Genomic DNA, 23,668 nt, shown 5'->3' with positions numbered 1-23,668 from the left:
CAGCCCTATAGCACACTCGTAAAGCGTTGTCGGCTCGCTATGCTATCGTTACGTTTCTCCTTCATTATTTTTATTTAATTTATTTCCCAGTTATAATGTAGCATTGCATTTGCACCGTAATTTAGCCCTGGCCTCAAACAGTTTCTAGGAGCTTCCACCGAGAGCTGCCGATTTATTAATTACGGAATTTGCGATCACGATATTAATATTAGGGTTTTGATGGGTACGGAGCGGAAGAGGAAGGTGAGCTTGTTCGACGTAGTGGACGACGCTGCCGCCAAGATGTCCAAATCAAACGGCGGCGCCGTCGCCGCCAACAACCTCATTAACCGGTGGAACGGGAAGCCTTATTCGCAGAGGTACCACGACATTTTGGAGAAGAGGAAAACCCTACCGGTGTGGCACCAGAAGGAGGAGTTCTTGCAGGCTTTGAAGGATAACCAGACTCTCATTCTCGTTGGCGAAACCGGTAGCGGCAAAACCACTCAGGTTTCTTCCTTTCTCTCCATTCATACTCTAATGTATATATTTTCTGCTATGTTACTATCTTACTAGGACTAATTGCTAGAATTTTTTAAAAAAATTGTGCATTTCTAATTTTCTTTTGTTTTATATTATGGGGGACAGATTCCTCAGTTTGTTTTGGAAGCTGTGGATATAGAAACCACTGATAAACGTAGGAAGATGATGATTGCGTGTACTCAGCCTCGTAGAGTGGCTGCAATGTCTGTTTCCAGGCGTGTGGCTGAGGAGATGGATGTGAGTATTGGAGAAGAGGTTGGCTACAGCATCAGATTTGAGGATTGCAGTAGTGCCAGGACAGTTTTGAAGTATGTTATATTTTACTAATTAATTTGAAGGTTGCCGTGTTATGTTGTTTTTTAGCTCTATTTTGTCTCTAATGGAATGTTTTATGTTTTTTTTTTCTCTCTCTCCCGCCAATAGGTATCTCACTGATGGTATGCTTTTGAGAGAGGCAATGACGGATCCGCTATTGGAGCGATACAAAGTAATTATTCTGGATGAAGCACATGAGAGGACTTTGGCTACTGATGTGCTATTTGGCCTTCTTAAGGAAGTGCTTAGAAATAGACCTGACTTGAAGTTAGTTGTTATGAGTGCGACACTTGAAGCTGAGAAGTTCCAGGGATATTTTAGCGGGGCCCCTCTTATGAAGGTTCCTGGAAGACTACATCCGGTGGAAATTTTCTATACCCAGGATCCAGAAAGGGATTACTTGGAGGCTGCTATTAGGACAGTTGTGCAGATACACATGTGTGAACCTTCTGGAGATATACTTGTTTTTCTCACTGGAGAGGAAGAGATTGAGGATGCATGCCGCAAAATAAACAAAGAAATTTCCAATATGGGAGACCAGGTGGGCCCTGTGAAAGTGGTGCCCTTGTATTCTACTCTTCCTCCTGCAATGCAGCAGAAGATTTTTGAGCCAGCTCCACCTCCAGTTAAGGAGGGAGGGCCTCCTGGAAGGAAGATTGTGGTATCAACAAACATAGCAGAAACGTCCTTGACAATTGATGGTATAGTCTATGTTATTGACCCTGGATTTGCTAAGCAGAAGGTTTATAACCCTCGAGTCCGTGTTGAGTCTTTGTTGGTGTCTCCAATATCAAAGGCTAGTGCACACCAGAGATCTGGACGTGCTGGAAGAACTCAACCAGGGAAATGTTTTAGACTCTATACTGAAAAAAGTTTCAATAACGATCTTCAGCCGCAGACCTATCCTGAAATTTTGAGATCTAATCTTGCCAACACTGTTCTTACCTTAAAGAAACTTGGTATAGATGACTTAGTGCATTTTGATTTCATGGACCCTCCTGCCCCGGAGACCTTAATGCGTGCATTGGAAGTGTTGAATTACTTGGGTGCACTGGATGACGATGGTAACTTAACAAAGCTGGGCCAGATTATGAGTGAATTTCCACTGGACCCTCAGATGTCAAAGATGCTCGTTGTTAGTCCTGAATTCAACTGTTCAAATGAGATTCTTTCCGTTTCTGCCATGCTATCAGGTATTCTTCTTTTAATTGTTTGATTTTGTGTCTGTCTAGAGTCCAATCATAATGCTAAGGGGATGTAGGTTTGCTGGGCTCTACTTTGAAGGGGATGCCCAGCATTTGTTCATGTGCACAGGCAATATTGTGCTCATGATGGGAATGTTTGACTGCTTACACATGTGCCCAGATGTGCATGAATGCGGTTAGTAGAACATGTCCTGTTAGGTAATAGGTAGTCATCAGCAACTGTCTTCTCTGGGTTCCATGCCCCCGGTTGGCATGCACCATAGGATTCTAAGTAAATGCTGATGCAGATAGTTGCAGTTTCTCAGTATTCTCTCAATCTCTTGAAGAAAATGGTGTGGTCTCGCCTCTATGCATCTGCTGACCTTCCGTGGGCCTCCTCTGTGATAATAATTTCTTTCTTTAGTACCCAATTGCTTTGTCCGGCCTAGGGAGGCACAAAAAGCTGCGGATGAAGCAAAAGCTAGGTTTGGACACATTGATGGGGATCATCTCACGCTCTTGAATGTATACCATGCCTACAAGCAAAATAGTAAGTGCATATTTATGCTAACTTTTTTTTTTTAATTTTAATTATTGAATTCTTGCTATTTATTTGATGTCAAATTTGTTAATTATATATGAATGGCTTTTCAGATGAGGATCCTTCTTGGTGTTATGATAACTTCGTTAATCATAGGGCATTGAAATCAGCAGACAATGTTAGACAACAACTTGTGCGAATCATGGCTCGGTTTAACCTGAAGTTATGCAGCACTGATTTCAATAGCCGGGACTACTATGTCAACATTAGAAAGGCAATGCTAGCAGGGTATTTTATGCAGGTGGCCCATCTGGAGCGGACAGGACATTACTTGACAGTGAAAGACAACCAGGTTTGTTGATAATAGATGCTATTTGTAGTTCTTTCTGTTTTTCTTTTTGCACTACTGAAAGAGTTACTGTGTAGGCTGGAGGATTATATTTATATTAATGATTTATAATTTTTTTTTTCTGAGTAGGTGGTGCACTTGCATCCATCAAATTGCCTGGACCACAAGCCGGAGTGGGTAATATATAATGAATATGTTCTTACTAGTCGGAATTTTATTCGAACTGTGACAGATATACGTGGAGAATGGTAAGATTTTTATTTGATATCTGGCATGCTCTAGCTATGATTGAGTTTGACAACTTTGAAATGGTGAAACGTAAACGCATTTCATGTATGGTATTTAAAGGGAAGCCTTTTTTGTTTTTGAGTAAAAGAACGCTGAAAATCAATTAAATATATATAGTTTTCTCTTTATAAATTCCAGAAACATCTGTTTTTGTGATTGAAATGATATTTCTGTCATCAATAAATTACCTTTGAATGCTATGAAGCAGAGATATAGACCCAACACGTCATTATAAATTCCATCCACTCTTTGATTTATCTGTGAGAAGAGTTGCAAGATGAACTGTCAAATTTATCTTTGTGGACCGGGTGGTTCTTTGGTAGATGTTATTAAGATGTGCTCAACTTTACAGGTTAGTGGATGTAGCCCCACATTACTATGATTTGTCGAATTTTCCACAATGTGAAGCTAAGCGTGTTCTTGAGAGGCTTTACAAGAAGCGAGAGAAGGAAAAGGAGGAAGCCAGGAGTCGTAAATGAAGTCCCCTACCATCCATGCCTTTTTTTGCCTTTAGATTGGAATTGGATATTTAGTCTCCTGTAATTTGACATCGTAATTTTGTCAGGAGAAGGTTTCCGAATGTGAGTGTTTTATTACCTCTGAAGTCTGAAGGACCTATTGATAGTTAATTTTAGTGAGAAATAGGCTGTGTTTTTTTTTTTTTTTTCCATATATATAACATAGGCTGTGTTTCTTGCACTATTTATTAGTGTATTAGTAACGTTTTATATTCGTCGACTTTTTGCTGTTATACCTTCGGAGGCCTTATCATTGCATTTTCTAATGAGATATGTTCTGTTCTTTTTTTCATAAAAATAATTTTGTATTGAAAGCTCTGAAAAAAAAAAAACTCATGCATGTTTTGTTTGGATTAGAATAAGGATGGAAATAAAGAGGAAATAAGAAAGATAGAAGTAAAAGGAAAATGAATTGGAAAAAAATTGTTTAGATGGATAAAAATATTAGAAAGTTTTCTGTATCTTTAGATAAAACGAAAGTAACATAAAAAATTAATTTTATTATAATTGAAATTTTGTAATTTTTATTTTACCAATTTTATTTTTAAAAAAAACTTATGATTAAAATTAAGTATTGTTTTCTTAGTTAACTTTAATCCAATAATGTGTAAAGATGAAGTAGAGCTACTATGAAGACAGAGTTGGAAAGAGGTGAAATGGTGAGGTTTTATTTGAATTTCTTAGAAACTTTGTTTTGTATTTGTATTGAATAATTTTTAATTTATAAAAGGAAAAGATGAGATAAGGTAAAAGATAAGTTAAAAGAAATAATAATTAAAATAATAGATATTAATAAGAGACAAAAGATATAATAGAAAATTTAATAGGATGAGAATGTTAAGACCTAATATTTCTTATTTGTTTAATATATATTATTTTAGATTTTTTTTATTAATTAAATAGATTTTTTCTACGCACATTTATTAGAATATTTTGTCTTGTCTCGTATTTTACGATGATAAATCTATTTCATCTATTTATCTCTCAAATGTCTTTACAAAGATTCAATAGATAAAATGTATAAAGTTCTAATTTTAAATGTTTGTTTTGATGCATGAACATATGCAATAACTTTATGTTTAACAATGATTTTATTAACATACATCTTTTTAGTCTTATTAAACATTATCCTTTGTTGAGCGATTAATCCTAAAACTACAACCTTTCTTTGTATTTCTATTAAGAATGAATGATACATAAAATTAAAACAAGAAAGTATAATAGGAAAGAAAACACCTATTTACATTGATAGATATGAAGTATACAATACAAAAAGGAGTTTAGAAACTTATGGAAAAGAAGAAATGGAAAAAAGGAAATAGAAAATGATGGGAGAGAAGAAAGAATTCCCTAAGTTCTCAGGCTCTGTGTATTAGGATATTCTGAGGCTTGGTGTGTCTTTTATCCTTGATTTGACTCTTTTTTTATAGTTGTTGAAGTGGACTTGGATCTGTGTACTTGCGCTAAGCCTGCGCTGGTCGCTTAGCACAAGTACCTGTATTCGCGCTTAGAGCGCATCCTCTCGCTTAGCGCTCATGTGCATTTTCGCGCTGAGCGTGTGCCGCGTGTGCCTCTTCTCGCTTAGCGAAGATGCTTGTTTTCGAGCTGGACGCGTCTTGGGCTGAGTTTTTTTTTTCTTCTTCATATTTTTGTTATTTTTTATATCTTTTTTACTTTTAACTCCTTTTCATATCTGTAAGTCATGAATAAAAAAAACATGACTTCTCAACAATTAAACATAAATAACTATTAAATAAATATTTTTAAGGTTATTTTCATTATATTTTTATTATAAAAACCAGTCAATACCATTCGTCTTCACATACTTTTTTTGCTAGTAGCAATCATACTTTGTCCTAAGCATATTTTCCCTTCGCCACCTCATCAAATGACAATTGACAAGCAAGATGATAATTGAAATGAAGATATGCAAAACTATTTGTTACTCATTTCGATGCACTATCATATTGAAGATTTGATTATTGAATATTTGAATTATGCTTTTGTTTGTTTGAACCAGATTTAGGTTGGATTGTTCAAGTGTACATCGGTAGAGTGACAAGAAGCCTTTCAGTTCAACGAGGCTTGCAACAATTGAGCCACGATAATGATCACTTACTAACGCTTTAATGCTTTAGTAAAAAACAATTCTAGCAAAGTAATAATAACACTGAAAAGAGTTGCAACAAAGAGGATCTCAAAGTCATATTACGCTTTCTTCAGACGGGAATCTGGGGCTTAGGAAGCAAAGATGCCAGAGGGAAAGAAGTTTTTCAAGTACATATAGGTATTGGTTGATACAGATTAGGTGGAAAGAACTGATGGGATATTCATTTACTTCCTTCAGCTCTTGTGCCTGTTTCTGTAGATGTGTAGTCAGTGTAGAGTGTCCAATGTTCATGCTTTTCTTATATTTTTAAACGTAAAATATATCTCACTGTCCATTATTTACATGCTCAACATCAGACATATTAGCCGTGAGAGTATTTCAGCCTAACAACGAGATTGAATAAATATAAATATAAGCCTGAAATTATTATCTGCCCACCTATTCTCTTATCTAATTCGTGGATTTGATAGGATTCCCTCTCCCTCCTTTAGCTGGCACTACGTCAATGGTGTTAGGTTCCGTGTGCAAAAATTGATTTTATATTCAACACATGCTTGTAGCGTGCCACGGGCATACGAGGGTTGACAACATTTATACTTTCTTCACTCGAAATGGATTGTTCATTCTCGTAGTCATACACACACAAACACACACATATATAGACTTTGACAATTAGGTAATATTATGGTTCAGCACTTGCTAGTTGCTGCTGCATAATACCTCACGCAAAATACTAGAGCATTGAGCTTCTAGGACAATATATCGATGGGGGTTGTGGAACGGAAATAACTGGTTACAGGGTACTACTAAATAGGCATATCCGTGTCTAGAATTTAGAAATCTCAGAAGTTATGCTTTTTTCCCTTTCAAACTTTGGTATAGTTCATCTATTTCCACCTGTGACAACATCAACAATTTTGTGAGTATTTCTAGTGTAGTGTACACCACCAATTAAATAGACTGCAATAAGAGTAAGGGCAAAAGTAAGAGGATATCTGATTACCTGATAATACTTGAGTAGTTTGTTTCTTTTCTTCTTTAGTGTTGCAGTCACCAAATCTCTTTCCATGTCAAATTCTTGCGGTTCTAATATGACCCCCTTGATATGTTCAAATCCCCTCAGCTAGTTTTATGAAGGACAAAAATTGAAGAGGAAACAAGACAATTAGAGAATCATATATGATTGCAAGACCAAAATCTTATAGTTTGATGTCTATGCTTCATAGTTTATAAATCTTTCCAACAAAAGTTAAATCATTTTAAGCTTCTTTTTTCATACCTAAAGCAATAAAGTTTTATTTTAACAGCATTTGATGACCTAAAGCTGGATATATCATGGAGAAATAGTCACATAGAAAGAGGCATCATTTCATTATCTGTAGATGTTACCTTATTTCTCTCAGCTGTCAACTTGAGCTCAGATAGCACATATTTCTTTAGTTGATCGAGAGAGCAGAGTATGGGGAAAGAAGCTATGTGACCATTTGAATATGCCCACTTATTGGCAACCTCTTCATTTGGAACTACTACTGCAACCAGCATTGATTTGAAGCTATTCCCATAAACCCAGATCTAACAGTAAAACATACATAGAACGAATCACAAACTTACCATTACTGAGAGTCTATGTACTAAAAAGTGTACCAATTAACTGTGCTGAACTTGTAGAAATACTTACATCTTCAACTATAGGAGTGACCCCATAAACATTTTCCAGATGCTCAAGTGCTATATACTCTCCTTGGGAAAGTTTAACAAGATTCTTCTTCCTGTCAATAATCTTAATAACACCATTAGGAAGCATTTCTCCTATGTCCCCTGAGGATACCAGACAATGACACACAATCACATTAGACCATTTAAAGATTCCTAAAAACAGATTCATTTTTTGAGGCAGGAAATGACAACTCAATTACCTGTGTGAAACCATCCATCTTTAATAGCTTCCTTTGTTAACTCTGGATTTTTGTAGTAACCAGTGAAAACAGTTTTCCCTCTCACACATATCTCACCACATGGAGGAGTTTCAAGAGGATTGTAGCCCATCTCTGGAACCTCCTCTAGCATTATTTCATTATATATGGATACAGCACCAACGGTACCAAGCATGCACATTTCGTCGGGAAAGCCAAGAGTAGTTGGTCCACATGTTTCTGTCAGACCTGGATTAACCATTGTGTCAATGTAATGTATCTTTATGTTGTGTTATGCCCAACATAAAAATGTTAGATTTTCTCTGTTTAATCTTATCTATATACAGTATAAGATTATTATATATTTCGAGATACGTGGTTTTGATAAATCTTTATGTGATTTATTATTAATATTTTTCTTTAGTAAATTGAAAAATATGGTTACATTTATGTGAAGATTAGTCAATACTACATATTTTGAGCTATATAATAATTTCTCGACTAATAACATTTTTAATCAAGTCTCTTTTCTTGGTTGAAACTTTTGTTAGTTTGAAAATAAGATTCACTAAATTAATAATGAGATTACATATTTAATGACACCCAAGTAAATTTCAAATGTGTTGGAAAAAACAGTTTTGTTAATATTTCTTATAGTATAACTATATTTCTTCTTACCATAGCCTTGGCATACAAAGGCACAAGTAGTGACACGCAAGAATTCTTCCACCTCTGGGCTCAAGGCTGCCCCACCAGATATTATTAGTCGAACACGACCCCCAAGCCTAGCTTTGACCTAAAATGGAGGGGTAGGAGTTAGGACAGGAGTAGGTTGAAAATTTGGAGAAGGTTTTACCCATATGTAAAAGAAGTCTATTTTCAAGAAAAATAAAAATAAAGTTTTAGGTAAGAGATATTATACAACCTTTCTGAAGGCTAATAAATCGGCTAAACGTGATGCTTGTCTATGTTTGTATCCTTTTTTCATCCAACCAAGTTTGCTGCATTTAAAGAAAAATATGAATTAGCAAAACTGCCTCAGCCCAAAATCCATGATCTCAATAAATGAAAGTACTATTACTTTTACCAAAAAATGTTACAGCTAAATATAGCATCATAGAGAATTCCAACTTACTAGTTGTAGAGCATGCCAAAAACTGTTCTCCTCACTGGATTGAGTTCTTCCACTGCTTTCTTGATCCCTGAAACAAATATTCTTATTCATTGAAACAAAGTATAAACAACACAGTAGTCTATCACAACATTTCTTCTGACACATTTTTTATTTAAAACTTATTAAAAACTAAAAAAAAATTTATAGTTTCTAATAAATTTAAGTCAACAACAAAAAAAATGCGTTCAAAATATGTATAGTGTTGCTCGCATTTCTAATCCACAAGCAATAGATTTTTTGTTGAGGGGTAGCCTTGCCTTCATAGACTTTTTCGAAAACCCGTGGGACACCAGCAAATAGTGTTGGCTTTAACTCCATTAAATCATCCCTCAACGCGTTCAGATCCTTCAAGCAAACAATTCAAGAAATTCACGAAATTTAAACATAAAAAAATAGAATATTTTTACTTCTTTTTAAGGTTCCATATTAACATGTCAATAGTTAATACTACCATGCAAGCAAATCCAAAGTAACGTGAAATTGGTGGACAAACGTACCCCATGATAGTATCCAACAGATGCACCCTTACGGAAAAAGTACTCCTCAATAGTGCGATCAAGGATATGAGCCAAGGGTAGGAATGATAAATACACATCATCCACGGTCATCTATGCAAATTAATAGTATTCTAGTCACTTTTGTTACGAGAAAAATGCATGGTATCATAACAATTTTCCAGTGTATCAAGCATTAGATTTACCTTGTCTTCAAATTGTTCCATGAAAAGATCCATTCCTCTTACTAAAGCCGTTACGTTCTCATTCGTTAAAACAACACCTTTAGGGTCTCCACTTGTCCCACTAGTGTACATTATTGTGCAAATGTCATGAGCCTGAGGAGGAAAAGTACTTTTTGGGTTTTCTTTTCCCTGAAAGAATAATAGTTTGTCCATTTTAACCAGATCAGACAGACAACTAACTGCGAGGAATTACAGGAATAGCCTACAGAGAACAGTTTTAACACCATATATCCATATGATTTTTTTTTTTTTTTGTAAAGTTTCTGCCAGCTTGGGATTACGTTTGTTTCACAAAAGAGCAACTGATTCAATTAAAGAGGTTCATATAGATAACACAACACCTTTACAAAAGAAAAAAAGTAACTCATTTATCCTGTGTGAACAATTTTTTAGAAAGTGCAGCATCTAATCTTCACAAAACAAACCAAATTCTACAATTGCATCATAAAAATAAAAAACGCGCAAGCAACTGAAGAAAACAAACCAAGCAGTTATACAAGATAGCAATTCCTTTACTGCTAATAAGCAAAGAGGTATGATTTATGCATTGGATGACCAATTCCCTACTTACTAACCAAGTGCAAGAAGTCATGCCACGAATATGGCTTAATTCCAATTGCGGTGGCTTTAGCTTTCTCTTCCTCTGTTAATGAAGTGAAGCACACCATGGCTGTAACCACAATCAATTTTAGTTTCACTAAATCGTTCTGCTAGCTAGAGCACAGAAATATTGAAGATTAAACACGTAAATTTACCTTTCAGTCGCTTTGAAGATTTACATTCAGGATTTAAAAGCTGCAAATGGTATAGGAACTCAGTAAGAGCCCATAAACTGCTGCTCTGAATCTCTGATATAGAAAATCATCTGAAGCAGAATATTTACTTTTTTTATATATAAAAAATTGATCTTTCTTCCTTACCTCTTTAACCTTCTTATCTTGGACGAACACAAAATCTACTTCTGCATGATCTATGATAAAATTTACAGCACCAGGCCCTGCATTAAAAACAGAAAAAAATGCCTTAATTAAAATTTGAATGTTGCTTTTTTTATTTAGACCAGAAAACTAATTAAATAATTTCGCACTAATAAAGAGAATGAGCACCATATCTGTTTACTAAGAGATGTAAAATAAACCAAGTCCGAAGATTGGCTTTGGTTAGGATCATATCTTTGGCATGCATCTTAATCGCAAAACAATAAAGATGTGAGAGAGAAGTATGCATACGTGAATTTATTTAACAAGTTGATCTAGAGAAAACTTACCAAGGGTGTCATAGAGAGGCACACAAACAAAGCTTTGAGCAGAACAAGCCTACACCAATATGAACATAATTATGAACTATGATATGATAGCATTATAGCAAGAAAGAACAATAGAGAAAATTTTGAGAACACAAGGGTTATAGAATTGTCAAACCTCCATTGCCACAATCCATTCCGGGCAATTAGATCCATAAATTCCAATTTTAGTGCCCTGTTACAGGATGACCATAATAGACATCAAGAAGATCAATTTCATTTGAAAACTACAAATCTACTGTGCATATTAGTTACGAGGGAAGCCCTTTCACAAGCACTTACTGGTTCGGCACCAGATGCTCGTAAAGCAGAACTCATATGCAGAACTTCATCATAAACTTCCTTATATGTCTTCCAAACATAGGGTCCAATCTATGAACATGAACCAAAAACTAAGTACCTTATTTTCATGACACATACAATTCCTATAACAAAAATAAATTATCTCCATGACATACCTTTTCATCAACAATTTTACGCTTTCCCAGCATACGATTATTAGGATGATTTTTGACAGACACACTGCAATCATCAAAGCAAGGTCATCAAAACATCATTTATTGATGAACCACCAAACCTTCAATTTTTCCTACATTGACATTTAACGGACCCCACCTTATTATTATGTGGGCAAAGCTCAGTACAGAACATAGATCATACCATCATATATTCTACTAGCTACTGCTGAATTATCATAGGGACTGAAATTAATTACCAGAAAATATCCCAAGTGGTACTGAAATCAGGATCCATTGGAGGAAATTCATTTTCTGAGAGGAGGTTACGGTACACAGGACCAACAGAAAGGTTGCCATTTTTACCTTCCCTTCCTTCCTCAACCTTAACTGAAAAAGCCTTCATTCTCCTTTGTTATGAAAAACCTGAACAAGAAACAAAGCAAGTATCAGCATTCAGCCACCTAGCTAGAACTTGCAAAGGAAAACGAGCACTAGCTAGTTAACTCTCATCAATTTCCGTCAACTTCGTTCACTTTTCTGTAGTATGATTAAATCATCCAAGTCAAGGACGTGCATGTCAAAAAGTCAAGCATAATTAAAAGTCCTTAAAAATAAGAGTGACGAAAATAAAGTACGGCTTGGTACATTGCATGGTCCGAAACGAAACTATCACTTACTTATCCATCGACTAATTTATGATCCCAACTATTTTTCTATAAGTATAATTAACATGTAACTAAGTTTTTATTAACAATTTCACATCAATTAAAAAAGTTAACAATTTGTTAGAGTTTGGCTCATGTGGTCCTGGAGCCTAGAGTAAGGCAACATAATAGTTTTACATAGGAAAACACGCATTAGAAGCATGGTTCCGAGTACCCGGGAACGACGGAAGGAAAATGTTAGAGTGGTTTTGCTCAACACAAATAACCATATTAATTATTAACTATAATTTTATAACATTAAAAAGAAAAAAAGACGACAGAAAATCCAAAAGGGTGAGGGATACGAAAGTCAAAAATGTCATGGCACATAAGAAACATAGTTACAGATAGGTATGGACGTTGGCGTCGGTGAGTGTACGTGTGAACTGAGACTGGGTTACTGTATATGTGTATACCTCGCTGCTTTGTCTGCACTTCGTGTTGAAATAAGATAGAAGTCATACATACGATAAGTTTGATTATTTGAGGGTGGTATATATTATGAGAACCAAGTTGAGAATTTTATAGTGAAGAAAGGAGTTGCTAGTGTAAATGAGGTAGTTGAAAGTTGGAAACGAATAATAATGAGGACTGAGGAGCAGCCCTATCGTACAGTAACTTCAATTGTTTCCACGTGACCATTCCCTCCCTCATTGTCTTAGGTTACTTGGTTTCACCCTATTCATTTATGTTTTGTTTGATTTAAGAAAGAAAGTTAGAGAAAAGAAGAGAAGAAGTGTACGAAATTATTATGCAAGCTACCATAACTCCCGTATATAAGTCAGTCGCGATGCAGATATAGTACATGGTATGGCATTGATGCTCACTTCGTTCGTTACAGAGTAGATTTTCGACAAGGAAAACCATATTAGTTACTCGGACAACTTTACAATTGTACTGACAACTACGCGTGTGTTAAAAAAAAATAATTAAATATAATCCCCTTACTTCCAACTAAAAGCTTAAACATATAACTAATGCACGCCAGATATAAGTCCAAACATGGATCTCCAAATTTTAGTCTGACTAGCTTGCCCTTGTTTTGACATGTTCTGTGCCTAAACAAGATCTATTTTTTGTAATTTAAGGAAATTTATATCTTATATATATATATATATATATATATATATATATATATATATTGTTTTTAATTATATTGAGAAGTAAATATTAAATGAATCTTGTATTTTTAATAAAAAAATATTTTATTCCCTCAGCAGATAATACTAAGATAAAAAAAAAAGATTGTTTTTATATATTAACTAGTAGTTTCTTAGCAAAAATGCATACATTATTGTTGTACTACATGTGGGTGAGCTATAAAGCTGACTTAAATTGATGGAGATTGATGGCTCATACACAAGTTCGAAAAAGTTTAATAATTCAAACTGGAGTCAGATCAAATGCTATTTCTTTAGTTAGTTATCGAGAATGTTGCTACCGCCTAATGAAACTGTTGCACAACCGCTGGTCCGCTGGATATGACTAATGTGAATATTCACCGTCACTTGCTGATTTTGAAAATGACGAAATGATATGGAGCCCATGGGTTTCAGAAATGGATGAATAGAAAGAAGAACTAACAATAAAGGTAAGCTTAAAAGACTGTCTTAGTATTGTAAATCAGATACTTGCTATAATTAGTGTTCTAGAATTGGATTTCTCAACTAGGATTAGGAAGTTGCCAAGTGTTCCGGAATTAAATTCCTCTTCAAGGGTTAGGAAGTTGTCAATCCAGAAAATAAAAGTACCTTTTGTCTGTCCCTCTAAGCCGCCTAATATCTATTAATTATATAGTTGTCATTCAGTTACAAAGTATGATAAGATTTTGTCATATATATCATATCTCCCTGATTTCTTGAGATAAGTTATGATTAGAGATATGAGTAAGACGCCAAAACTTTTGTCAGCCACAAAGGCCACATCGGTCGGGATCCGACCCGTCTAAACGAGGTATTGGGCTAGACCCAAAACCGATTGGAGCCTACAATTAGTTTTGTGTTTGTGTTTAGGGATATTTTCATACCTCCAAATGCGAGAGATGATCCAGGAGAAAATGATGACTCCAACGAGCAACGAAACCTGCAAACACGATCAAATTGAATAGTATAGAAAATGGGTAAAATAAGACTTGGAATTGTACGTGTAAGTGTGAAATGTCTTATGTAATGGTAGATAGAGAAAAAGGTCATCAAGCATATTTCGTGGACCTGATCAACGTACATTCATTTATTTTTGTTAACAAATATATATCATCTTAAAGTACAACATGCAGCTTGTTAACACAATCCAATTTAAAAAATATGTATATGTATATTAACAAATATTTATGAGATCTGCGGCTGTACGCGCACATACTTATTTTTTATTGACGAGCGGTAGCATGTACATGTAAGTATGAAATACCATATATAGTTAAGCAGATACGTGGGCCTTGCAGGCATACAATCACTTGTTTTTGTTAACAAATTATAACTACATATATATTATTTCAAAATACCCTAAAGACCTAGTTTGTTAATGTGTTCCAATGTACTAAGAAAATAAGTATGTATGTTAACAAATATTTATGAGATTGATTAATGTACACACATTTATTTTTTAATTAGAATACATTAATAAGTTATGACTAGAAATTGATTTTTTTATTAAATTTAGATTATTTCAATCTTCTTTTCTATGCTTTAAACATTTACACTTTCTGTAATTGATTGTGAGGTTCAGTTCAACTCTAACATATGGAACCAAGTAGCAACATACATTTTTTTTAAAAAAAAAAGAGAATGTTTCAATCCAATCAATAACAAAAAAAAAACGCATTAGGTCTAGTTGTCAAGTTGAAGAAATTGATTTTCTCCAACTAGGGGAGGAAGAAGGTATTTTTTTGGTGATTTTAATAAAAAAAAAGGGGTTATACATAGATAAGTATAAAAAAAATTATACAATGGTTCAATTACACCATATGATAAGTTTGTTGATTTTTAAAATAATTATTTTAAAATAATTTAAATGATAATTTATGATTAAATGAATGTGAAACTATTTTATAAATATTAAACTTATTTTAATAAAATAAAATCATTATAATAATAGTTAAAAATTATCACTATGTTAAAGCCTTCACCACACACTAAAAAAGGTCTCACCTCAGAGCCTATCAAACATCAGAGCCTCTTTGTCTGCACGGAAACTTAGGTAAAAAAATCAATCACTAATCTCAAACAACAATTGTACCAGAATAGCAAATGCAAATTCTGTAAGAGTGTGTTTAGATAATTTTAAATTCTAACAATTTTAAATGATCTAATTAAATTTTTTTTATTTTTAAAATTTAGTATTTGGATAAACAAATTAAATTTCTTCATTTTTGAAATTATATATTTGGCAAATCCGCTCTAAGTGAGTGGTCTGCGTGAGAGTGTCTCTCTCCGTGTGTCTGTGCTACTACTGCAATGTGCTTACCCCTTTGTTCCGAATTTCAATATTATCAAAATTAGCGTAGAAAGAAAGAAAACATTTGGTGGAAGAGGAGAGGGAGGTAGCAGAGGAAGAAGAGAAGAGGAGACTGTGCGCACCTTAGCATGGATTCCTCTCCGTCCTCTTCTCTCTCCTCTCTGGCTTCGTTCCCACGGCACCAACATCCGCTCCTCCCACCATCTCGACGGCCTCCTCCGTCACGCCTCTCCTTTCGCCCCATCGCTCCATTCCGCAATGTTGCCGACGGTAAATGCGCCTCCTTCGTTTTCACCTCCGTCTGCGGCCCCTCCCTCGTCCACATGGCCATCACCCTCGACATGGAGTACCTTCGCGGCTCCATCGTCGCCGTCCACTCAATCCTCCAACACTCCCAGTGCCTGGAGAACATCTTCTTCCACTTCCTCATTTTCGAAACCAACCTCGAATCCCTCGTCAAATCCACCTTCTCGCAATTGAACTTCAAGGCCTATTACTTCGATCCAAAGATCGTCCGCAACTTGATCTCTACCTCCGTCAAAAATTACCTCACTGACCTCCTCGAACCCTGCGTCGAGAGGGTTATATACCTCGACTCCGATCTGGTTCTCGTCAACGACATCTCAAATTTCAGAATTTTAGAATTCCCTCTCTATAGAGAATTTAGAATTCCAAAATTTTAGTTAATTAAAAATTATCTATTAAAATACTTGAAATTTCAAATTTCAATCAATAGGATATTCAAACAGAAAATTTTAGACTTACAAATTTTAAATCCTTTAAAAAATTACTTTTCCTATTTTAAATACTACATCCAAACATACTGTAAGTTAAAAACAACACTAATAAATTAATAATAATATATAGCTACACGATAACCTAACCAAAGCACGGTAAAATCAAACATGGGATGGAATCAATTAAAATTGGTTCGTGTGTGATAGTTAAAGTGAGAGTCAAAAGGGGGTTGAGTGGAATAGAGATGAAAAGGGTGGGAGATTGGTGGTGGAATGGGTGGTGTGGGTCGTTAGTGGAAGCTTTGAGATATGATTACAAAGGTTTAAGGGTCGTGAAAAGAAGAAATGGAAATGTGGATGGCGGAAGAGGGTCCTGTGGCATTGAGGTAGGGATAAAAGGTAGATGTAATTTAATAAAATAAAATCGTAGCAGTCGTTAAAAACTATCAAGTTAAAGATTAATCTATTTAAATATATAAATTAAAATAATTAACTTGAACAAAAATGTTTCTGATTGTTTTTCTGGGACGAAAATGTTTTTAGGAATGTCTTTTAGAAAGACAAAAATTTCAATATGTTTAACCTCTTTATCTTTAGGAATTTTTAGGAATTAATCTGTATGTATAAAATATGTAAACATTTAGGAATGTTTATATATTTAAATATTTAGTTATCATAAATTTAAGTTATATAAAATAAACAAGTTTGTACAATGTACAAGCTAAAGCTATTATATAAGACACTAACAACCTTAGTTTTACGTTGATGGAAAGATAATATTAAAGAGGAATGATTAAAATAAATCTTTAAAAAATAGATATCCAAAATAAATTTTAATAAAAAATGTAAAATTATATTTTAACGTTAAAAAATTATACCTATATATATAAAAAATGTAAGACTAAATATACAATCCATGACTTCAACAAACTAGAGCAACTTGGTTGCTTTGCAGGGCTCCAGACAAAAAACAGTATCCGTTCTTTATTTAAAATGCAAAAGAGAAATGAAATAGTCAAACAATAGCAAACAGTATAATCTTTTTAACGGTTGGACAATTTTATTTATTTATCATTTACAAAGTTAAATATCAAATTAACTATTCATTTATCAATTATATTTTTACTTATTTTTTAATATTAAATATTTTACACGAAAAAAAAAGAAATTTTATAACTATTGTTAGAATTAAAAAAATTTATTACTTTTTTTTTGTTTTTTTACATAAGAATCTTGGATGATACATTAAAAATATTTATTTTACTCATCAGTATCCTTAGAACATTAATTAAATAATTTTAAAAAAAGATTTATTATAAAATTATAAAAGAACATAAAAATATCATAAATAATATAATTTTATGTATTTTAATGATCATTTTTAAATTTTTTAATTAATGAAGAAGTAGTAATTATTGTACGTGGGGTCGGTTGGGCCACCCTTGAGCTTTGTTTATGAGTGATTGAATTAGTAACTAAACCTATAGTCCTATAGTCATAGTCACATTTACATGGCAATATTCATTAATTCCTTTGTGATTTCATGTTCAATTAATTGTGGTGTCATTGGGTGGCTGAATTTATAACGATGCGACCCTGTCCCTCTTGTCGTCTCTTGATAAAATTGTCGGTTGACAGTAGCTAGGTTTTACATTAATGCCCACAACAGAACTGCTATAGAGGGATATGGATCACCCAAAGGACAACAACGACTTACTTGCCAGTTGCCACAATATTCATACACTGTTTCCACATTTTTATTTAAAATTTACTCTCGTTTGATAATTTAGAAAAAAATTTATCCCTAAATAATCGTTTTGCCTAAATTATTAAATGAAAATTATACCAAATTGATCTGGATGCCTTACCAAAAAAATTGAAGTGGATGACCCCTGAAAAGGACAACAAAGACATACTTTGCTCGATACTGATACACTGTTTCAAGACATATTTATACCAAATGTATATAATAGTGAGAGAGAGAAAATGTTTGACTTATCTGAAATTTGGTGATGATTATTTAGATGATATCAAAACATTCAATAATTTGTTCATTCAACACAGCACTCATTTTCAATTTCCAACAACTTAGATGACAAAATAATTTGTTTGTGTTTTTCTTGTTTTATTTACTAGTTGCTAGAGTTGACAAAATAGATGTTTTGGCTTGAAGTGTCGAAAATGAATTTAGTCTAAAGTGTAGAAATTGAAAATAAAAAAGTATTAGACTTGGGTTCAGTTGAATTTGAATTTATATTTCTTACATTCAATCTAATCTGATAAGCTTATCGAATGGTCTAAATAATCCGATTCTATTTGGCATAACATATTTTCAGTCCAGTTTGGTCCGACTGATTTGATCTATTTTATCAATTCTACTAATTACTAGTTTACTATATTATGAAGGTACAAGTGGGGTCCATAGGTCATTGGTGCCCAAAGGGAACACGTAGGAATTGGAATTTGCGGGATGGGGAAATGCTGATGAGGTGATAGTTAAGGCTATTGCTTCTTGCTTCCTGCATCCTAATTTGAAATGTAATTTAAATTTTGAATTAGCTATTTTAAATATTTATAAAATTAAGTTTTGAATTAGATTTTCCAAAAGGTTAAAAAAGTGCTGGAGGCAATTATGGAGTTACAGGAAGCAATTGTTGATAGCTAATATAACATCTATGAATTGCTCAACTAAAGAATGAGGTTTCCAAAATTACACCAGCCCAATTCATGTAATGGGCCAAGACAAGCAATGTTCCAGCATCGGGCTAGCCATTTCCCTTCTCCTTTGCAAATTATCGCTTATCATTTTGACCCTGGAACGCAATGGCATTATGCAATGAACAAAAGCCATAATGTGTAGGACTCAGATGACTGATGAATTATAGCTATGTAGTTACAAGTTTGCTTGGACCATGCAGCCATCGTGTGTATGGACTAATAAAATAGGTTAAAACTATCTTTCAGTCTCTAAAAATATAAAAAGTTATCACATTAACCTTGGAAACAAGAAAATTAAAAATACTTTCTATATTGTCACTTTAGATCCTAAACTTGACTGTTTATTGTCACTCTAATATTTAAAAGTATGTTAATATTATGCTAAAGTCATACAACTTTTTGAATGAAGTGAATGTCAGATTGTACTTTCAAAGATTTTGATAAAATTTTATCATTTTTAGGAACTAAAATCACAATGCTTTATATCTCCAAGGACCAGATTAGTTATTTGTCCAGTAAAATATTATAGGTGGGTTAGGGTTTGAGTATAAATTATGAGTTGTAAATCCAATATATTTGAGGTCGATTTGGTGTCTAGGAGAAAAAATTGCAGGGAGAAATTTCATCCGAAAAGTAATCATTACATTTTCATTTATATGAAAATTACTTCACTTTACTGTTGAATAGGAGCAGAGAGAAGAGTTGGGAAATTTAAAATAGAGAATTGATTCAAGTCGCTAAGTCATTGTGAATATGCACGAGTATCATATATTTAAGCTAGAATGCCTTATTACAATGCCTTGCCACAATGTGTTTGTCAAAGGCTGCAAATTGATGCTATTTATAAGTACTACATAATGGAATAGACAGCACAGGTACATAATTTTCTAGGCAGAGTCCTCTGTTTGAGGAGCATAAACTGTTCTCAGCCACCGTGACAAATTGATCAAGAATGGCGTATACACGAAGTAGCAAGTGAGTGTCCAAGTAACTAGTCCCTGCACAGGGTGTTGGGAGGTGGTATGAGAAATCATCAACAATTTCACAAATCAATGGAAAGCTTTAGCGTGAACTGATTTTAATATGATGTACCTGGCCAAATATTTCAATATTCGCTTGAGGATAGTACCAAAGGTGGAACAACCTGAAAGAAGCAAAAGAGAAAGTATTCATCAATAGTTCAATACCTAGCCAAACATATTTTCAAAATTCAATTGGGTGAGAGAAAGGGTTTACTTCATAATTGGAACCTCAGCTAGTGGGCAACCAAGCCCAACAATGCATGCCAAGGTGAAACCTGGCCATGTCCTATCCAAGAAAAACCATATAAATTCTGCAGCAGCAAATAAAATGTAGGCTTCAATGTTGTTCGATATTCCGGCTTTGTAGAGGTCAGCACTCAGTTCTATAAACAGCGCCAACAATCTAGCACAGGACAACCCTATTAGGTTTTAATATCACTTTAATTTATGAAAATATCAATTTTTTATTTATTTATTTAAACCTCTATAAATATTTGATACATTTTTTGTTCTTACGATCTAGAATGACATGGTTTTAGTTGCTTATCACACATGTTTTTAATTTCTAAAAGTTAAGATTAAAGCCATGTCGTTTTATTAAACTAAGACAAAAATGGATAATTTTTTTGCAAGGATTAAAATAAATAAAAAATCATGATATTTTTTTAACAGCAAAATCATGATATTTTATTGAACCCAGATCATATTTAATCCCATATTATAAATACGTTACACTTCTGCATTCTCCATTTCATACTATTAAGTATACAATGCAGTAGGTACTTACATTAGTGAGACAATTGTTTTTGCTAAACTTGCTTCTTGAACCTTGTTCAAGACCTTTTCGTCTAGGTAGAGTTGAAGCAAACCAACAGAGGAATAAAATAACCCCAGCAAGAAAGGAACCTATAAATTTGGAGAAGATAGAATAAAAAGTAAAAACTGCAGCTAATAATATGGTAATAATAAGCAAATTTCAGAAACAAGGGTACATAGTAAAATTGAAGTTGAAGTAGAAACCCACCCATATGTTTGTGTGGAGTGGACCAATATCAATGGAGCCAGATTCGTACACAACGAGATTGACCCTTGAATGGAGTCCATCGAGAAGGGGACCAAGTAAGAAGCCAGTGCCAAAAAGTGTAAGTGACACTGAAGCCCATGAAGTTCTCAGGCTTCTTCGGCTCTGCTGTCTCTGAGAACAGTGAGGCTTAAGCAAACTCAATTTGCGAATTCTGGGGAGAGGATAACTGTGGCGGAGGAGACTATACGAATAACCCTCAATAAAGGAAGAGGAACCAGATGCAACAAGGTATTGCATATTATCCCCTCTTTGCGTCTTCAGGGAAACAAAGAAAATAATTGGATTAGCTTTTCAGACAGGAAAAGAGAAAGGATGTAACATTTTCGTGGCTGTTTGGATAAAAAATAAAAGTATCTTTGAAACTTAAATTTGTTAAAAATTCAATTTATATAACTTGATTTATGTTTGGATTTTTTTTTCTCAAAAGCATGTTTATTAAAATCAAACTTGTTTAGTAATAATAACCAAAAGCATTTTTAAATGTGTAATTAAATATCGTCCAAGCTTAGTGAAATGAACAAATATAATAAATACTTCTACCTTATTAGCAGCACCGCATTTTTTTTAGTGAAACTAGTAGCGTATGTGAAATATATATATATATATATATATAAAGAATAAAAAACAGTAAGAATATTAAAAGAATGAAAAAAAGTGGCTAGTTACCTATCACTGATGCGCTGAAACAGTGAGAATAGAAAATGTCAAGTCTTGTTATTATAAAAAAAATGAAAACAAAAAAGAATGCCAAGTGTTGTTGAGATGTCCACAACCAGTTACAGAGGCAAAAATCCACAGTTACGGTCACCGTGTCAATGCTGTGAAGGGAAGGGTGGGCAAAGTTGGAAACTGATAATCATAATTGCTTTTAAGGAAAACAGAAAAATGAAATGCATGCTATCGGTTGCTTTTGCTCAAAACTCAGTTTAGACCTCCCAAAATGCACGTACCAGAATTAATTCTGAGGGTATCCAAACACCCCTCAAAACTGAGTTTAGCCTTCCAACAAAAGTATGTTTGCAGCTGGCAAACGGGTTTCTTCAGTTTAAGTTCTATGTTAGGATAGTCTAATATTTTTACACAATATCAAACCAATACTGATGATTATGTAGAATTTCAAGTCAAAGAATAAAATACATTTAATGCATAGTAGAAATTGAACTTTTCTCATTAAAATTTAGGTGGTTAAAATACAAAATGAAAAATTATATTTTATTAGATGAAACACATTTTAAATGGATGTATTTGAAAGTTATTTTTCTTTTAATTTTCAAGAGAACTTATTTATTATAGTTGGTGATAATCTTTATTATAAATAGAGAAAAAAAATTAGTGGAGAAGATATACATGAAAAGAGAGTATACAATAAAATTGATTGTGAAACAAAATTACTTTGTTGAGAGAAAAATAACTTTGTGTGAGAGCGTTATCTTGTAACCATTAAGTGGAGTATTCGGACTTGTAAAGTGATACACAATTTAGGATAAGTTACAATCTTATAATCTTTGTTGTGTTCTTCCTATTTTCTTATGGGAGTGAATAATTTTGTTTGAGTGTTAATTACCCAATAATTTCTTTCCTATCACATCATTTTTTTTAGCAATATTTGTTGAAGTTTACCATGCCATTTTCTTTTTGTCTTGGTAAAGTTATCATTTCAATGTTTGGTATCTTATAAAGTTTAATTTTAAAAAAAAATATTTGATTATAACATCAAAATAATTTAAAAATAATAATTTCCCCCCTTACTGTCTTCTGTAATTACTTATTGCCTATTTTAATTTGTTAAATTTTAATTATTCTAATTTTTATTTAAGAAGTTACATTTACACATTTTGGAGTTTTGTGAGATTGCATAAGCTTTTATATTTTTTTACTATTACATTAATTTCTTTAATAGTTTAAATATATTATATTGACACCCTTCATACGTTATACTTTTCTTTCTGGAAGCCCTTACATATATTATATTAATCCCCTTAGTTCAATTAATGTTTGAAAAAAATTATGTTGACTCCCTGTTATGGGGGTTATTGTAAACGTTAAAATAGTAGAGAATTTGCAATCTCACAAAAACTTAGAGAGTATCAATGTGATTTACTCAATAAATTATGTTCACTTCTTTGTATAAATATGGATGGGTGGGAATAATATTCAAAATGGAATGCATGTTTAAACATACTTTTTGTTCATGATGAATTCTTATGGAGGAGAGATTTAATTTACATGTTTTTTTTTTATCTTTGAAATCTAAATTTGTCAAAAGTAAAAGTACATAGATCTTAACCACGATTAATTAAGTCATTTGGACATTTATCTTCTTGACTTCTTAATGGAATAACTTATAGTATAAGAAAATCACTAGGATCCACCTTATGGTGAGAGATTAAAGTAATACAGATTTAAATCTCAATGTAACCATATTATATACACTAAATACTTATTGTGTAATTTACTAAAAATCCAATACCTTAAAAATTTTGTAGTATTTTTAATTGTTTGTCTTGTTAATCATTTTTTTTTTATCTTTGAAATC

At 33.3% G+C, this 23,668-nt stretch overlaps 4 protein-coding genes across 9 annotated transcripts; 2 read left to right on the top strand and 2 right to left on the bottom strand.

Moving 5' to 3' along the window:
* Nucleotides 1–79: 79 nt before the first annotated feature.
* On the top strand, nucleotides 80–3,970 carry LOC114378246 (probable pre-mRNA-splicing factor ATP-dependent RNA helicase DEAH2). 4 transcript variants are annotated; one of them, XM_028336810.1, is made up of 7 exons: nucleotides 83–489; nucleotides 628–830; nucleotides 946–2,030; nucleotides 2,446–2,571; nucleotides 2,676–2,914; nucleotides 3,041–3,159; nucleotides 3,552–3,970. In XM_028336810.1, the coding sequence occupies exons 1-7, from the start codon at nucleotides 220–222 to the stop codon at nucleotides 3,676–3,678; spliced, it is 2,169 nt and encodes a 722-aa protein (XP_028192611.1). In that variant the 5' UTR covers nucleotides 83–219; the 3' UTR covers nucleotides 3,679–3,970. The 4 variants fall into 4 exon arrangements, 3 of the variants coding, with proteins under 3 accessions (XP_028192627.1, XP_028192620.1, XP_028192611.1); XR_003659278.1 differs by lacking the exons at nucleotides 3,041–3,159; nucleotides 3,552–3,970 and having other exon boundaries at nucleotides 80–489; nucleotides 2,340–2,571; nucleotides 2,676–2,818; XM_028336826.1 differs by lacking the exons at nucleotides 2,676–2,914; nucleotides 3,041–3,159; nucleotides 3,552–3,970 and having other exon boundaries at nucleotides 80–489; nucleotides 2,369–2,536.
* A 1,895-nt stretch (nucleotides 3,971–5,865) lies between these two features.
* Nucleotides 5,866–14,161, bottom strand: LOC114378225 (long chain acyl-CoA synthetase 1-like). 3 transcript variants are annotated; one of them, XM_028336799.1, is made up of 20 exons: nucleotides 14,145–14,161; nucleotides 11,672–11,837; nucleotides 11,415–11,478; nucleotides 11,239–11,328; nucleotides 11,075–11,131; nucleotides 10,921–10,969; nucleotides 10,574–10,650; nucleotides 10,409–10,448; nucleotides 10,229–10,323; nucleotides 9,615–9,782; nucleotides 9,412–9,522; nucleotides 9,172–9,259; nucleotides 8,876–8,942; nucleotides 8,666–8,741; nucleotides 8,419–8,536; nucleotides 7,744–7,989; nucleotides 7,506–7,645; nucleotides 7,217–7,399; nucleotides 6,831–6,950; nucleotides 5,866–6,724 (listed from the first exon to the last, which is right to left on the bottom strand). In XM_028336799.1, exons 2-20 carry the CDS (start codon nucleotides 11,815–11,817, stop codon nucleotides 6,677–6,679), a joined length of 1,983 nt encoding a protein of 660 aa, XP_028192600.1. In that variant the 5' UTR covers nucleotides 11,818–11,837; nucleotides 14,145–14,161; the 3' UTR covers nucleotides 5,866–6,676. The 3 variants fall into 3 exon arrangements, with proteins under 3 accessions (XP_028192600.1, XP_028192584.1, XP_028192591.1); XM_028336783.1 differs by lacking the exon at nucleotides 14,145–14,161 and adding an exon at nucleotides 12,535–12,645; XM_028336790.1 differs by lacking the exon at nucleotides 14,145–14,161 and adding an exon at nucleotides 12,464–12,574.
* A 1,538-nt stretch (nucleotides 14,162–15,699) lies between these two features.
* Nucleotides 15,700–16,254, top strand: LOC114369315 (probable galacturonosyltransferase-like 7). The gene has a single exon (XM_028326528.1). It carries the CDS (start codon nucleotides 15,700–15,702, stop codon nucleotides 16,252–16,254), a length of 555 nt encoding a protein of 184 aa, XP_028182329.1.
* Nucleotides 16,255–19,728: 3,474 nt separating this feature from the next.
* On the bottom strand, nucleotides 19,729–21,466 carry LOC114378215. Its single transcript, XM_028336774.1, has 5 exons — nucleotides 21,073–21,466; nucleotides 20,836–20,954; nucleotides 20,263–20,451; nucleotides 20,119–20,170; nucleotides 19,729–20,024 (listed from the first exon to the last, which is right to left on the bottom strand). The coding sequence occupies exons 1-5, from the start codon at nucleotides 21,367–21,369 to the stop codon at nucleotides 19,914–19,916; spliced, it is 768 nt and encodes a 255-aa protein (XP_028192575.1). The 5' UTR covers nucleotides 21,370–21,466; the 3' UTR covers nucleotides 19,729–19,913.
* Nucleotides 21,467–23,668: the final 2,202 nt, after the last annotated feature.

This window comes from Glycine soja, chromosome 2, assembly GCF_004193775.1.
Source record: "Glycine soja cultivar W05 chromosome 2, ASM419377v2, whole genome shotgun sequence".
Classification (NCBI taxonomy): Eukaryota; Viridiplantae; Streptophyta; class Magnoliopsida; order Fabales; family Fabaceae; genus Glycine; species Glycine soja.
The sequence above is the reverse complement of the archived record's forward strand: the minus strand, read 5'-3'. Positions and strand labels throughout refer to the sequence as shown.

What these genes read in the sequence shown, in the direction of transcription:
- LOC114378246 (XM_028336810.1), top strand. Translation starts at nt 220, where the DNA reads ATGGGTACGGAGCGGAAGAGGAAGGTGAGCTTGTTCGACGTAGTGGAC. An exon ending in AGTGCCAGGACAGTTTTGAA is followed by an intron (nt 831 to 945) that starts GTATGTTATATT and finishes TCCCGCCAATAG; the next exon opens with GTATCTCACTGATGGTATGC. An exon ending in ACAGATATACGTGGAGAATG is followed by an intron (nt 3,160 to 3,551) that starts GTAAGATTTTTA and finishes TCAACTTTACAG; the next exon opens with GTTAGTGGATGTAGCCCCAC.
- LOC114378225 (XM_028336799.1), bottom strand. Translation starts at nt 11,817, where the DNA reads ATGAAGGCTTTTTCAGTTAAGGTTGAGGAAGGAAGGGAAGGTAAAAAT. An exon ending in ATCTTCAAAGCGACTGAAAG is followed by an intron (nt 10,324 to 10,408) that starts GTAAATTTACGT and finishes TTGTGGTTACAG; the next exon opens with CCATGGTGTGCTTCACTTCA. An exon ending in GGCATGACTTCTTGCACTTG is followed by an intron (nt 9,783 to 10,228) that starts GTTAGTAAGTAG and finishes TTATTCTTTCAG; the next exon opens with GGAAAAGAAAACCCAAAAAG.
- LOC114369315 (XM_028326528.1), top strand. Translation starts at nt 15,700, where the DNA reads ATGGATTCCTCTCCGTCCTCTTCTCTCTCCTCTCTGGCTTCGTTCCCA.
- LOC114378215 (XM_028336774.1), bottom strand. Translation starts at nt 21,369, where the DNA reads ATGCAATACCTTGTTGCATCTGGTTCCTCTTCCTTTATTGAGGGTTAT. An exon ending in AAAACAATTGTCTCACTAAT is followed by an intron (nt 20,452 to 20,835) that starts GTAAGTACCTAC and finishes GTCCTGTGCTAG; the next exon opens with ATTGTTGGCGCTGTTTATAG. An exon ending in GCTGAGGTTCCAATTATGAA is followed by an intron (nt 20,171 to 20,262) that starts GTAAACCCTTTC and finishes TGCTTCTTTCAG; the next exon opens with GTTGTTCCACCTTTGGTACT.